General features: G+C 35.1%; 2 protein-coding genes across 2 annotated transcripts in view; one reads left to right on the plus strand and one right to left on the minus strand.

The window, feature by feature from the left end:
• Positions 1-17,245, minus strand: part of LOC121387254 (clumping factor A-like) — a 52,557-nt gene that overhangs the window by 1,079 nt on the left and 34,233 nt on the right. The gene's annotated exons all lie outside the window — the stretch shown is intronic.
• LOC121387552 (caprin-2-like) lies at positions 10,897-14,281 on the plus strand. Its single transcript, XM_041518709.1, has 2 exons — positions 10,897-10,972; positions 13,487-14,281. Exons 1-2 carry the CDS (start codon positions 10,903-10,905, stop codon positions 13,957-13,959), a joined length of 543 nt encoding a protein of 180 aa, XP_041374643.1. The 5' UTR covers positions 10,897-10,902; the 3' UTR covers positions 13,960-14,281.

Consider the following 17,245-nt stretch of genomic DNA (forward strand, 5'->3'; position numbering starts at 1 on the left):
AGTTCGTGTCTCGGTACAGACTCCAATCCAGAGTGACAGTTAAAAGTGAAAGTTTGTTTGTTTAACAACACCACTAGTGCACACTGATTTATTTAATCATCAGCTATTGGATATGACACACTTAGTAATTCTGACACACATGCAGTCTTCAGAGGAAACCCGCTACGTATTTCCACCAGCAGCAAGGGATCTTTTATCTGCATTTTCCCACAGACAGGATAGCACATACCATGGTGTCTGATATATCAGTTGTGGGGTATTGGTTGGAATGGGGGGAGGGAGGGGGGAAGGAATCAGATAATATTTGTGTCCTTGACCCACAGCACTTCAGGTGATGCTCTATCGACTGAGCTCAATGTAGCTGTCTCTCATTCATTCATTCATTCATTCATTCATTTCAACTTATACCCAATTAAGGTTCAAGCACGCTGTCTTGGGCACACACCTAAGCTATCTAGGCTGTCTGTCCAGGACAGCCGGTTAGTTGTTAGTTGGTTAGTGGTTAGTGAGAGAGAAGAGGGTGTAGTGGCCTTACACCTACCCATTGAGCCCTTAAGAACTCGCTCTGGGTTGGAGCCGGTACTGGGCTGCGAACCCTGTACCTACCAGTCTGTAGTCAGATCGTTTAACCACTGTGCCACCGAGGCTGGCAGCTCTCTCTCAAACCAGAGTGACAAGGAGGTGTAAAGCATTTACAACAACTTGGAATGAGATTTAGCTCTGTTGGTCGAGTACTCACCTGAGGTGCTTGTGAAGCAGGATCGAACCACCTCGGTGGATCCGTTCAACTACTAAATCAATGTGCTCTAGTGGTGTTGTTAAACAAAACAAACCTTTTTCCATTCAACTCACTGTTTTTTCTCGTTCCAGTTACCAGTGCACCACAACTGGTATATCAAAGGCCGTGGTATGTACTACCCTGTCTGTGGCAAGGTATATAAAAGATCCTTGCTGCTGATGGAAAAATGCAAGTGGTTTCCTTTGATGACTACGAGTCACAATTATCAAATGTTTGACTCAATAGCTGATGAATAATTAATTAACCAACTTAAAAATATTTTGGTAACTACAAACTTAAATTTTTTATCAATGTGTTATACAGCAAAATATCAGAGTGAAAGGATTTATTACAAATTACTCCGACTGTGTGATGTAGAAGCCCTTGTCGGTTCAGTGTTCAGAGTAACGCTTCACGCCGAGGCCATTTTGTGCACTAATTGTTTGATTGGTATCATGGTTCATCGAACAGATGCCGCAACACTAGCTGTACTTGAAAGATCATTACCGATAGCCGCTTAACACACATCAAGACAGGTATGGCAAAGAAAGGATTGCATGGCTATTGTTGTGATTCTCCGATTCATCCATACCTGTAGCTCATTCCGCCTAAATAATTATAATCCGAAGGTTGTAATAACCAACTGCGCAAAGCGCGGCAATGGTTGGTCCTTTTCGGTGGTTTTCCATTTGATATTTGATGGATCACCAGTTCGAGGGAAATATAGCTAATAACACAGACGGGACCGATAATTTAGTTTGAGCGAAAGCTTATAGTCGACCCTGGATGTGTTCGACCCATCATCAGTTAATATAAGGGTTTACCGGACAAAAAACTCGGGACTTCGTTTTTGGTTTGAGCATTGTGGTGTGATCGACCCTTCCAAGGTCAAGCCAACGAGATTCTACTGTACATGTGTATACACAAATATGGGTATTTGTTTTTTTAGCATGCTTCCATCAGAGAACTGTTCAAGCATGCCTGTATTGGACACAACATCTGATTTCACCAAAGAGTTTTGTCCATGCATATGACGTTTTGTTAGACTATTATTCGTTTTTTTAAGCTACCAAACCAGACCTACTAGTTGTAATCTAAAACAAAACAATACAAAAATAATCACTTAGTAACACCTGTCGGCCTCTCACCTGGTATTACCTGTAACGACTTGGATTATTAGGCACTATTACAGGTAGGCTTCTGTTTGTTTAAAACTATTTTATATAGTGACTTGTAGCCTTGGCTGTGGTGTAACAGGCAGCTTATTACATTTTTCACACCTGTTTTTAAATGCATGTGTTACTCTTGTCATAAATTGCTTTAAAGTTAAACACTTAATTTGTTTTGTTTTTTAACTGTTTAATACAGACGTAATATATTATTATATACATAGCAATGAAATATATAGAACTACGGAAACCATAAAAGTCATATCAGGTGAAAAGTCATATTTTCACTGTATTTTAGCTACAGTGAAAATATAGAAGTCGTATTTACTTTTTTGTAAAAGTGCACGATTAAATTATCTCCCTTTATCTCAGTTCTTCGTATTTAAATTTGATGATTACCAATGCATCTGATCGTATTTGAAAAATAAAAAATGTAATTTAAACAACTGTACCTATAAAAACGGGATACGAAGTGCAATTACGATAAAATATACAAAACAAATTGAATACGAAGCTAAATAATGATGACACAATGTAGTGTCATCGAGTTTAAGTGTAAGAATTTAACAGCGTTCGACTCGTTTTGTTTTTGTGGGAGTTTTTAGAGGATCGCTTTGTCAGGTACATGTATGTTTGCACCGCAGTATTGTTAAATAAATGTTAATAAAGATAAATTTTAATCAAATTTCTTTTTAAAAGTCTATGGTAAAGTAAATTTTCTGGCAAAGTTCCATAGGAAGAAATATATCATGACGTTACGTGTTTTCGATAGGATAAGTGAAAGATATTACCAAAGAGTGAAAGATATTGTCAAAAATTAGGAAATATGTATATAATAAATAGACCATTTCATGGTGTTTTTCCGAATACGATTTTTATGTCAACTCATGATGTGTGAAAACCATATTTTCACTCATTGCTTCGCAATTCGTGAAAATATGGTTTTCACACATCACTCGTTGACATAAAAATCGTATTCGAAAAAACCCATGAAATAGCCTCTATATATGTATAATATAAATTAATAATTCAGTTATATTTTTAAGCCAACTCAATTTAATTGTTATGTAGTCTATATTCTGTGTAGACCTACATGTGTACATGCATGTATATTTTATAAGATAATATTAATTATTGTTATGTCCTGTGTTGTTCTAGAACTAACCTAGACAATATAAGATAACATTAATTATTATGCTATGTCCTGTGTTGTTCTAGAACTAACCTAGACAATTGATATAAGATAACATTATTATGTTATGTCCTGTGTTGTTCTAGAACTAACCTAGACAATACAAGATAACTTTAATTATTATGCTATGTCCTGTGTTGTTCTAGAACAAACCTAGACAATAGAAGATAACATTAATTATTATGCTATGTCCTGTGTTGTTCTATAACTAACCTAGACAATACAAGATAACATTAATTATTATGCTATGTCCTGTGTTGTTCTAGAACTAACCTAGACAATACAAGATAACATTAATTATTATTATGCTATGTCCTGTGTTGTTCTAGAACTAACCTAGACAATTGATACAAGATAACATTAACTATTATGTTATGTCCTGTGTTATGTCCTGTGTTGTTCTAGAACTAACCTAGACAATATAAGATAACATTAACTATTATGCTATGTCCTGTGTTGTTCTAGAACTAACCTAGACAATATAAGATAACATTAACTATTATGCTATGTCCTGTGTTGTTCTAGAACTAACCTAGACAATATAAGATAACATTAATTATTATGCTATGTCCTGTGTTGTTCTAGAACTAACCTAGACAATATAAGATAACATTAATTATTATGCTATGTCCTGTGTTGTTCTAGAACTAACCTAGACAATTGATATAAGATAACATTATTATGTTATGTCCTGTGTTGTTCTAGAACTAACCTAGACAATATAAGATAACATTAATTATTATGCTATGTCCTGTGTTGTTCTATAACTAACCTAGACAATACAAGATAACATTAATTATTATGCTATGTCCTGTGTTGTTCTAGAACTAACCTAGACGATACAAGATAACATTAATTATTATTATGCTATGTCCTGTGTTGTTCTAGAACTAACCTAGACAATTGATACAAGATAACATTAATTATTATGCTATGTCCTCTGTTGTTCTAGAACTAACTTAGACAATTGATACAAGATAACATTAACTATTATGTTATGTCCTGTGTTATGTCCTGTGTTGTTCTAGAACTAACCTAGACAATATAAGATAACATTAACTATTATGCTATGTCCTGTGTTGTTCTAGAACTAACCTAGACAATATAAGATAACATTAACTATTATGCTATGTCCTGTGTTGTTCTAGAACTAACCTAGACAATATAAGATAACATTAATTATGATGCTATGTCCTGTGTTGTTCTAGAACTAACCTAGTCAATTGATACAAGATAACATTAACTATTTATGTTATGTCCTGTGTTGTTCTAGAACTAACCTAGACAATAAAAGATAACATTAATTATTATGATATGGCCTGTGTTGTTCTATAACTAACCTAGACAATTGATATAAGATAACATTAATTATGATGCTATGTCCTCTGTTGTTCTATAATTAAACTAGACAATACAAGATAACATTAATTATTATGCAAACAGTCAGTTGGCTGGATTGGAACCTTTATTTGATGTAAAAAAACCCAGTCAGTTGGCTGGATTGGAAACTTTATTTGTTGTCATTTAAAATAATAAGTCAGTTGGCAAGATTCAAACATATTACCCAACCTGCATAGCATTTTGACAATCCATTGCATTATGGTATAAGAAATGGGTTCCCAGAACTTAAAAACAGCTTCCGATGGGTTCCCATGATCTCAGGGCACGGAACCCAAAAAGTGTTTCCCATGAAATTTGAAATCCTATGGCTTGTAATAGCCGATGATTAATAAATCAATGTGCTCTAGTGGTGTAATTAAACAAAACAAACTTTGAAATTAGTTTTATGTTTTGCCATCCCAACCAGTGCCCCAGGACTGGTATGTCAAATGCATGTTTAAAATTGGTACCAGCCTTGGTGGCGCAGTGGTTAAGCTATTGGACATAAGACGGTAGGTACTGGGTTCACAGCCCAGTACCGGCTCCCACCCAGAGCGAGTTTTAATGACTCAATGGGTAGGTGTAAGACCACTACACCTTCTTCTCTCTCTCACTAACAACAAATAACTAACCCAGTGTCCTGGACAGACAGCCCTGATAGCTGAGGTGTGTGCCCAGGATAGCGTGCTTGAACCGTAATTTGATATAAGCATGAAAATAAGTTGAAATGAAAATGAAATTGTTTTTTTGTTTTGCCATCCCAGCCAGTGCCACATGACTGGTATGTCAAAGGCTGTGGTATGTGCTGTTTAGTCTGCGGGAAAGTGCATATTTTAGAAGATCCCTTGCTGCTAATGGAAATATTTATTAATCAGCGGCTATAGAATGTCAATATTGACATATAGTCTTAGAGAGAAAACCTGCTACAATTTTCCATTAGTTACAAAGGATCTTTATATGCACCATCCCACAGACAGGACACAGCACAAACCACAGCCTTTGATATACCAGTCGTGGTGTCCTGGTTGGAATGGGAAATGGCTACGTCCAGACCATACCCTTACAAGGAAGGAAATGTTTTACTTAACAATACACTCAACACATTTTATTTATGGTCATATGGCGTCGGACATATGGTTAAGGACCACACAGATATTGAGAGAGGAAACCCACTGTCACCACTTCATGGGCCACTCTTTTCGATTAGCAGCAAGAGATCTTTTAACGGTATATGCACCATCCCATAGACAGTATAGCACATACCATGGCATTTGATGTACCAGTCATGGTACACTGGCTGGAGCGAGAAATAGCCCAATGGGCCCACTGACGGGGATCGATCCCACACCGACCGCGAATCAAGCGAGCAAGGGATCTTTTAACGGTATATGCACCATCCCATAGACAGTATAGCACATACCACGGTATTTAATGTACCAGTCGTGGTACACTGGCTGGAGCGAGAAATAGCTCAATGGGCCCACCGATGGGGATCGATCCCACACCGACATACCTTTCGATGCCTACTCAATAAAGATTTTACTCTACTCACAGGTATAGTAGGTGGAGCTTAGAAGAACCATCAGGAATACAAAAGCATTCATACTTCTAGGTATATAACTTCTAAATATATAACTTCCAGGTTTATAACTTCTTAGTATAGGTATAATACTGATACAGTGGAGTTTTACAGAGGTTATCACAACTACAGTGTAGTTAACACTATAAAGAAGAAGAAAAAACCCACAAGTTTCTGGGAAGCAGCAGGTGACAATCTACAGGTCTACATACTGGAAACGGCAGAGCTTAGACTTATGAATTGGTTACTGATGACAATTTTGAAATGTTTTTGACTTATGGTCCTTCCCACAGGGAACACATTGTTTCATACTATGGAATTTACTACAAGTTATTTATTTACTACAAATTATTTATTTATTTTTGAGCGGATTGTTTTCTAAATTGCAAACAAAATTAGTGTTGTTTTTTTGTTTTGTTTTTCCAGAACACTTTTACTTTTCTTCTTATATCAAACCAAACTGAAATTATAGGACTATAGGAAAATGTTCACCTAATGCAATTTTGTGCCCAACTTTTGTAACAAATAAAAAAAATAAAAACCAAAATTATTCTTTTAGTCAACAGCAATAATTTTTATTCAATGACCTACATAAACTGCCATCGGTGCTGCCGGTAAGTCATCAGACTGGTAGGTCCTAGTTCATGTCCCGGTACAGACTCCAATCCAGAGTGACAGTTAAAAGTGAAAGTTTGTTTGTTTAACAACACCACTAGTGCACACTGATTTATTTAATCATCAGCTATTGGATATGACACACTTAGTAATTCTGACACACATGCAGTCTTCAGAGGAAACCCGCTACGTATTTCCACCAGCAGCAAGGGATCTTTTATCTGCATTTTCCCACAGACAGGATAGCACATACCATGGTGTCTGATATATCAGTTGTGGGGTATTGGTTGGAATGGAGGGAGGGAGGGGGAAGGAATCAGATAATATTTGTGTCCTTGACCCACAGCACTTCAGGTGATGCTTTATCGACTGAGCTCAATGTAGCTGTCTCTCATTCATTCATTCATTCATTCATTCATTTCAACTTATACCCAATTAAGGTTCAAGCACGCTGTCTTGGGCACACACCTAAGCTATCTGGGCTGTCTGTCCAGGACAGCCGGTTAGTTGTTAGTTGGTTAGTGGTTAGTGAGAGAGAAGAGGGTGTAGTGGCCTTACACCTACCCATTGAGCCCTTAAGAACTCGCTCTGGGTTGGAGCCGGTACTGGGCTGCGAACCCTGTACCTACCAGTCTGTAGTCAAATCGTTTAACCACTGTGCCACCGAGGCTGGCAGCTCTCTCTCAAACCAGAGTGACAAGGACGTGTAAAACATTTACAACAACTTGGAATGGGATTTAGCTCTGTTGGTCGAGTACTCACCTGAGGTGCTTGTGAAGCAGGATCGAACCACCTCGGTGGATCCGTTCAACTACTAAATCAATGTGCTCTAGTGGTGTTGTTAAACAAAACAAACCTTTTTCCATTCAACTCACTGTTTTTTCTCGTTCCAGTTACCAGTGCACCACAACTGGTATATCAAAGGCCGTGGTATGTACTACCCTGTCTGTGGCAAGGTATATAAAAGATCCTTGCTGCTGATGGAAAAATGCAAGTGGTTTCCTTTGATGACTACGAGTCACAATTATCAAATGTTTGACTCAATAGCTGATGAATAATTAATTAACCAACTTAAAAATATTTTGGTAACTACAAACTTAAATTTTTTATCAATGTGTTATACAGCAAAATATCAGAGTGAAAGGATTTATTACAAATTACTCCGACTGTGTGATGTAGAAGCCCTTGTCGGTTCAATGTTCAGAGTAACGCTTCACGCCGAGGCCATTTTGTGCACTAATTGTTTGATTGGTATCACGGTTCATCGAACAGATACCGCAACACTAGCTGTACTTGAAAGATCATTACTAATAGCCACTTAACACACATCAAGACAGGTATGGCAAAGAAAGGATTGCATGGCTATTGTTGTGATTCTCTGATTCATCCATACCTGTAGCTCATTCCGCCTAAATAATTATAATCCGAAGGTTGTAATAACCAACTGCGCAAGCGCGGCAATGGTTGGTCCTTTTCGGTGGTTTTCCATTTGATATTTGATGGATCACCAGTTCGAGGGAAATATAGCTAATAACACAGACGGGACCGATAATTTAGTTTGAGCAAAAGCTTATAGTCGACCCTGGATGTGTTCGACCCATCATCAGTTAATATAAGGGTTTACTGGACAAAACACTCGGGACTTCGTTTTTGGTTTGAGCGTTGCTGTGTGATCGACCCTTCCAAGGTCAAACCAACGAGATTCTACTGTACATGTGTATACATAAATATGGTGGGTTTTTTTTTTAGCATGCTTCCATCAGAGAACTGTTCAAGCATGCCTGTATTGGACACAACATCTGATTTCACCAAAGAGTTTTGTCCATGCATATGACGTTTTGTTAGACTATTATTAGTTTTTTTAAGCCACCAAAATAGACCTACTAGTTGTAATCTAAAACAAAACAATACAAAAATAATCACTTAGTAACACATGTCGGCCTCTCACCTGGTATTACCTGTAACGACTTGGATTATTAGGCACTATTTACAGGTAGGCTTTTGTTTGTTTAAAACTATTTTATATAGTGACTTGTAGCCTTGGCTGTGGTGTAACAGGCAGCTTATTACATTTTTCACACCTGTTTTTAAATGCATGTGTTACTCTTGTCATAAATTGCTTTAAAGTTAAACACTTAATTTGTTTTTTTTTTTAACTGTTTAATATAATATATTATTATATACATAGCAATGAAATATATAGAACTACGGAAACCATAAAAGTCATATCCGGTGAAAAGTCATATTTTCACTGTATTTTAGCTACAGTGAAAATATAGAAGTCGTATTTACTTTTTTGTAAAAGTGCACGATTAAATTATCTCCCTTTGTCTCAGTTCTTCGTATTTAAATTTGATGATTACCAATGCATCTGATCGTATTTGAAAAATAAAAAATGTAATTTAAACAACTGTACCTATAAAAACAGGATACGAAGTGCAATTACGATAAAATATATAAAACAAATTGAATACAAAGCTAAATAATGATGACACAATGTAGTGTCATCGAGTTTAAGTGTAAGAATTTAACGGCGTTCGACTCGTTTTGTTTTTGTGGGAGTTTTTAGAGGATCGCTTTGTCAGGTACATGTATGTTTGCACCGCAGTATTGTTAAATAAATGTTAATAAAGATAAATTTTAATCAAATTTCTTTTTAAAAGTCTATGGTAAAGTAAATTTTCTGGCAAAGTTCCATAGGAAGAAATATATCATGACGTTACGTGTTTTCGATAGGATAAGTGAAAGATATTACCAAAGAGTGAAAGATATTGTCAAAAATTAGGAAATATGTATATAATAAATAGACCATTTCATGGTGTTTTTCCGAATACGATTTTTATGTCAACTCATGATGTGTGAAAACCATATTTTCACTCATTGCTTCGCAATTCGTGAAAATATGGTTTTCACACATCACTCGTTGACATAAAAATCGTATTCGAAAAAAACCCCATGAAATAGCCTCTATATATGTATAATATAAATTAATAATTCAGTTATATTTTTTAAGCCAACTCAATTTAATTGTTATGTAGTCTATATTCTGTGTAGACCTACATGTGTACATGCATGTATATTTTATAAGATAATATTAATTATTGTTATGTCCTGTGGTGTTCTAGAACTAACCTAGACAATATAAGATAACATTAATTATTATGCTATGTCCTGTGTTGTTCTAGAACTAACCTAGACAATTGATATAAGATAACATTATTATGTTATGTCCTGTGTTGTTCTAGAACTAACCTAGACAATACAAGATAACTTTAATTATTATGCTATGTCCTGTGTTGTTCTAGAACTAACCTAGACAATATAAGATAACATTAATTATTATGCTATGTCCTGTGTTGTTCTATAACTAACCTAGACAATACAAGATAACATTAATTATTATGCTATGTCCTGTGTTGTTCTAGAACTAACCTAGACAATACAAGATAACATTAATTATTATTATGCTATGTCCTGTGTTGTTCTAGAACTAACCTAGACAATTGATACAAGATAACATTAATTATTATGCTATGTCCTCTGTTGTTCTAGAACTAACTTAGACAATTGATACAAGATAACATTAACTATTATGTTATGTCCTCTGTTGTTCTAGAACTAACTTAGACAATTGATTCAAGATAACATTAACTATTATGTTATGTCCTGTGTTGTTCTGTAACTAACCTAGACAATATAAGATAACATTAACTATTATGTTATGTCCTGTGTTATGTCCTGTGTTGTTCTAGAACTAACCTAGACAATATAAGATAACATTAACTATTATGCTATGTCCTGTGTTGTTCTAGAACTAACCTAGACAATATAAGATAACATTAACTATTATGCTATGTCCTGTGTTGTTCTAGAACTAACCTAGACAATATAAGATAACATTAATTATTATGCTATGTCCTGTGTTGTTCTAGAACTAACCTAGTCAATTGATACAAGATAACATTAACTATTTATGTTATGTCCTGTGTTGTTCTAGAACTAACCTAGACAATAAAAGATAACATTAATTATTATGATATGGCCTGTGTTGTTCTATAACTAACCTAGACAATTGATATAAGATAACATTAATTATGATGCTATGTCCTCTGTTGTTCTATAATTAACCTAGACAATACAAGATAACATTAATTATTATGCTATGTCCTGTGTTCTAGAACTATTCAACATGTACCGGTCCGTTGCCTGTGGAGCTGTATTACTCACATTCATCTCTGTGTTATGGGGAACCTTCTCAGGTAGGTGACCAAGGCCATGTACATCTAATGGGGGAGTGGAAGAAGGAAATGTTTTATTTAACGTCACACTCAACACATTTTATTTATGGTTATATGGCGTCGGACATATACTTAAGGACCACACATATATAGAGAGAGGAAACCCGCTGTCACCACTTCATGGGCTACTCTTTTCGATTAGCAGCAAGGGATCTTTTATATGCACTATCCCACAGACAGGGTAGTACACACCACAGCTTTATAGCCCAATGAGCCCACTGAAAAGGATCGATCCCACACTGACCGTGCATCGAGCGAGCACTTTACCACTGGGCTATGTCCCACCCCAGACGGGGGAGTGGGTGCAAGGGAGTTTTGGGAATAAAAAAAAAAAATGTGCCAACACTCAAGACTCTGTTATTTTGTATCATTCTCAAGTTTATATAAAAGCTTCAATACATACCTTAATGTAATTTATGAATCCATAAATGAAATAAATCTTTTATTTTATCTGTTAACGTAAACATCCAAGCATACTTTGAATTTCCCTCGGAGTGACACAACACACAAATATGGCTGCCGAGACTATAACATGACCTATTTTTAGTTACCGTATACGCAAAAATGTTCGCGAATAAAATATACCGTGGAAATCGCAAACACGTTGATAGCACCGCGAAATTAATTACACGCAAAGTTATTTCCGATTTGATATAATTTTGATGGATACAAAAAAACATGAAGTCAGAGGTACCTGTTAAATTTATACCGAATTTCGTATGCACTTTGTCTTTACCACCAAATTATCTACAAGGTCACGTGGTTCTGTAAACCTGCATGGTCACATGAATTTGGTCGAAATGACACACAGTTGGGTGTAAGTCTGTTGTTACGTAATCTCAGTTTTGTTTGTTTTCTTTATAACCTTGAATGGAAGTTTGTGGGTACCATCAATAATTAAAAGTTATTTATTCTGATATTTGCGTTTTTCAGTTTTCTGTATCCCATGTGTGTGTTCCATCAATAACATGTCTTGCTGACAGCATGGTAATATATCCAAGTGTGTGCGTGAAATCGTCATTGAAAAGAGTTTGGCAAATGAAATGTGGCCATTATGGGTCATTTTGATTTTATTATTGGGGGACACGGTCGCGAAAATAATTCCTAGCGAAAATGTAAAATGAGAGCCCGATCGCGAATTATTTTAGCCGCGAAAATATTTGCGTATACAGTATATACCCGTTTCATAATTATCATTGATTGTCCTATATTTCTAATGAACACTATTTGTGCTCATTTACACAGTTAATAAGACAACTTTTGTTTAATAATGATCATAAATTTTGACATTGGCCTTTTTTGATATTGTCATTTTGTGTTATCCAAACTAAGGAGCACGGAACACCATTTATATTTATCGTATTTGCATAATCTAAATTAACCTGAAACAAGCTATAATAGGAAGTGTTTGTTGTCTAAAAGTTACGGAAAGTCAGATCCACTACCTGTCTGTTGTTTCTGTGAACAGTAGCAACAGAAGTGACTGTTTTAATGTTAGCTACACAGACTATGTGCCGTCATTCAGGCCAGTAAATACAGAGGGGTGGGGTGGGGGGTGGGGGGGATTTTGGGGTGCCACTTAAAAAGCACTCATTACTTGATTTTTAAAATATTTAATTTTTAACTTTCAGTAGTAACATGTGTATTGTTCCATTGTACTGTGGCGGCGAAACGAAATATTTTTAAAGAAAGATTTTAACTTTAAAATATAACACAAATACTTAGGTGCGCAGACTTACATGTACATGTAGGTGCCACCAGTGTATTGGTAGTTTGTCTTACTGAGAGTTATTGTTTAAGAACCACAAAATAATTCAAAATAAAATATGAACTTTTAGTGCTGTTATTAGTATGTTTCAAATTTAATTATAATTGTTGTCCGTTATTTCTTTTATGTTCATCTGGGTACGAACAACAAAAATAATCAACAAACTTGTGTTTGCGGATGATTTTGGTTTTTGTTCATGTATACCCAGATGAACGTAAAAGAAATAACAGAAAATCCTTGAATTATTTTATTTAAAGGCATATTGTCACAGACCACTGACCTATTTAATGGTCTAACAAAGTATTACCTGAACAAAAATAATTTGATTTGTCCCTAAATGTACTTTATTCAACCATCTTCATAACCACCATACTCCATTTATTAATGAGATTTTGTAAACATAATTGAATTATGGCAATGGTCCATAATTCAAAAACTAAAATTGCCGAGAGGGATGACATGCATTTCACTCCATCATGGTTCAGTTAAGGTGATGCGATAGCTAGATTTGGTTTCCAACAATTAATGTAATTTTTATTTATTATCCATTTTTAGACAAATAAGGTCCTTAAATCCGTGATAGTATGCCTTTAAGTAATTTACAGCTGGTAACACAACATCCCAGGCTTTAGTAGATTCGATGTTACACACGTGTCGAATAACAATTAACAAGTTCAGATTATTCTATCATTATTTTACATTTTAAGTGGAAGCTACTGGCCAGCGTGCTCCGCAGATCCAAAGAGTTGCCTTCTCCGCGGGAAGAACCAGCCACCTGCATCTTCAAAACGCTACCAACATCACGTATGACCGCGTCTTCACAAACATCGGCAACGGCTACAACAAAACGAGCGGCATATTTACGGTCCCAGAGGGCGCTGCTGGAACATACGTGTTCATGTTTCACGGACTTGCCCAAAGAAGCGGAAAGTTTTGGTTGGATCTGTATAAGAATTCTGTTTACGTGATCTCAGCGTATGCACACACGAGCCACGAGTTTGGGTCGTCGAGCAACGTAGCCGCAATGGAGCTTCAGGAAGGTGACTACGTCCACATCCAGGGAAGGGGAGACAATCTGCTGTTTGGAAAATCTGATGAGGTGTACAACACATTTAATGGATACCTGCTGTACCCTGCTATCCTTCGACCTAAATATGGAATGTCAAATGTTCTTAATTAATTGTTTTTTGGGTTTTTTAATAACTTTGTGTATTAATTATAGCTAGCTGTACCTGCTATCCTTCGACCTAAATATGGAATGTCAAATGTGCTTAATTAAAAAAAAATTGTTTTAATAACTTTGTTTATTGATCCAAGCTACATTAGTTGTACCTGCTATACTTGGACCAAAATATGGAATGTCAAACATTGTCAATTAAATTTGTTTTGTTTTGGTTTGGTTTCTTAATAACTTTGTTTATTAATTCTAGCTAGTTGTACCCTGCAATACTTTGACCTAAATATGGAATGTCAAATGTTCTTAATTAAATTTGTGTGGGTTTTTTTTTTAATAACTTTGTTTATTAATTCAAACTAAAATTTGTTTTTGTTGAATGTCACCACCAGAGCACATTGATTAATTAATCATCGGCTATTGAACCATTTTATCATAAATAAACTGCATTATCGTATTTGCCGTGTTTTATGTGTTAACCTTCTGACTACTGCAGGAGAGATATCTCGCCCGACGTCACGCCAGTCGACATACTGTACACCGCATACAGTGCATTCCCCAATTCATATTTCACACCCTTCTGACTACTGCAGCCGAGATAGCTCGCCTGACATCACGCCAGTCGACATACTGTACACCGCATACAGTGCATTCCCCAATTCATATTTCACGCTGTTTTGCACAAGATATTCACCAAAAGCGATTTATTAACAGGAAATGGAAGACAAGTCAGCTTCCTGTTTCTTTAGATTTTGTTTTTTTAATGGATTATACCTTGGAATTTTGAGTTGAAAAAGTGGTTTTTCGACAAATATTTTCACTTGACAACAATGTCGGCATGTTGCAGTCATTTTGAGGGATCGATAGCTGATTGTGACAGCTAATTTGATAATAAATTTGATCGTTTTACCAACAACGAAAATCACCGAATGTTGGGATATATATCGTAGTGTTTTTTTGTGTTTTTTTTTGTTTTTTTGTTCAGAAAGCCACTGTTATTGAGAATAATAGACAGAAATACTGGACAGCTGGCTACAAATACCCGTAATTAAGTAAGCGCGATTTTTGGACTAATTTTAATCCACATTAACTGATCTAAAATACAATAAAAATTAGAAAAATACACGGAAATAATACTTATCGATTGAAATATGAACTTTATTTTATGTATTTACAAAACATTTATGTGAATATATGTGAGTAAAAATTATAAACTTGTACCCACTCAACATTTTTTTTTTTTTTTTTTTTAATGAGTTTATTGCCCCCAGATCAGTTGACAGTGTCAAGGTTGGGGAGTCTTGAATCATTGCCTTACAAAAACACATGTATATATTCATACACATACACATATGTACATTCATACATCGCATATTATGAAAGTTAATTTCAATATAGAGAATATATTAAATTAAAATTTATTAATCAATTACATTAATACATTAAATAATTATATTAAAATATACTTTTTTTCCATTATTGTTAAATAGATAACTAAATAAATCATTTTAAATTGCGATGTTTAAAATGTTGATGGTTTTACAATGTTTTTATACACTACTGAAACAACTTCTAGTTAAAATGTATTAATCAATTACATTAATACATTAAATAATTATATTTGTAAAAAACATTCCATTATTGTTAAATAGATAACTAAATAGATCATTGTCACGGGGATCCTATAATACCCGTAACTGAATAAAACATGATTATCCAAATATCTCTCCTAACTGTATATCTATTAGATCTCTCTGTATCGGGCAGTTCAAAACCCGAGTGGCTCGTCTAGGTATGATCAGAGATAAGATCTTATATAAAGTATATATAATATAGCACGTTTAGTTCACTTGAAAACACAACAAAACACAATACACTTTGGAATCTGTATTAATACTACGCTGACAAATGTACTGCCACAGTAGTTAATTAACAACAACAAATAATAACAACCCAGAACTGATCACTTAATTAGTTAATCTCTAGGTGTCTAGTTTACATAATATTCTAATCACTTCACCGTGACACAACACCCACACGGGTGATAATTGAGAAACGCTTCCAGGGGAACTTAATTAATAAAGGAATTACAACTCTATTCCTAACTGGTTAATGTTTAATTAACCTGTAACTACTCATTCAGTAACCTTGTAATACAGACTTAATACTGGTACCTATCACAATAAAGACAATAACCTACAGTTTACCTAGGTCCTCTAGGATGACCGGCTAAGCTTTATTAATTTTAGCACAGTGAAGCCTACAATTTACTTCGTCAGTTTACCGGAAACACTGTCTAAATAATATTGGTATAATACAGTATTAACATATTTTAAGTCACATCAATCACATCAAGGTTATACAACAGAGCAGAAATATATATTTACCAGTCCAAACGGACTACCGTTCCCTGGGAGCCTTCCAATATGTTTCTCCCTGATATCTTTAAAACCCTAGCTATTTATTATAAAAACCGAATATTGCCTGGGGCACATCGCGGTACCGAATACCTACAAGTGATATTTCCACAGCGACCAAGACGGCAATTTTCTCTTAGATGGCCAGACTCACTGTCGCCTAGTCGGTCGTAAAAACCGCACTCGCGGAGGTATTACGTAACTACTGGCCACATGGCCTCTGCACCTGGTCTGGGTGTGTATTGGAACTGCACACGGCCCTCTAAAACAATTAATATCGCCACAGGCGAAAAGAAATTAAGAGCATGTTCCGTCACAATCATTTTAAATTGTAATGTTTAAAATGTTGATGGGTTTTACAATGTTCTTATACACTACTGAAACAACTTCTAGTTAATACATTTAAATTTGTTTAAAAACAATACATAAATATGAATACAATAATGGTTTTGATCTGAGGGGACAGGGGAGAGAATGGACAGATGAAATGAATGGGAAAAAAAAAGAGGAAAGATAAACAGAAACTAAAAAAGAGAGAAAGAAGCATGTATTATTTACTCGTATTGTAGATTAAGATTTGTTTTCTGGTTCTACTGAAGTTTTCGTATATCCAAGCAAACCCAGATTTTCCTTTAGGTTAACAAAATGTGCAGTTATGAGATTGAAGAAAGTAGTATCAATTAATTCTTCAATTTTCAAGCAAAAAGATTCAACCATTTCTCCCAATGTTCATTAAATTTGTCATACTGGCAATTTTTAAAATAAATACATCTTTCTATTTGGAATTTAGTTTTCAGGATATTTTCAATGGCCTTTTTGTGCAAACTTTGTTTAAGTATTTTCATGTTGTAAATGTAATATTTTATACTGACAGT

Source organism: Gigantopelta aegis, chromosome 13 (assembly GCF_016097555.1).
Source record: "Gigantopelta aegis isolate Gae_Host chromosome 13, Gae_host_genome, whole genome shotgun sequence".
Taxonomy (NCBI): domain Eukaryota; kingdom Metazoa; phylum Mollusca; class Gastropoda; order Neomphalida; family Peltospiridae; genus Gigantopelta; species Gigantopelta aegis.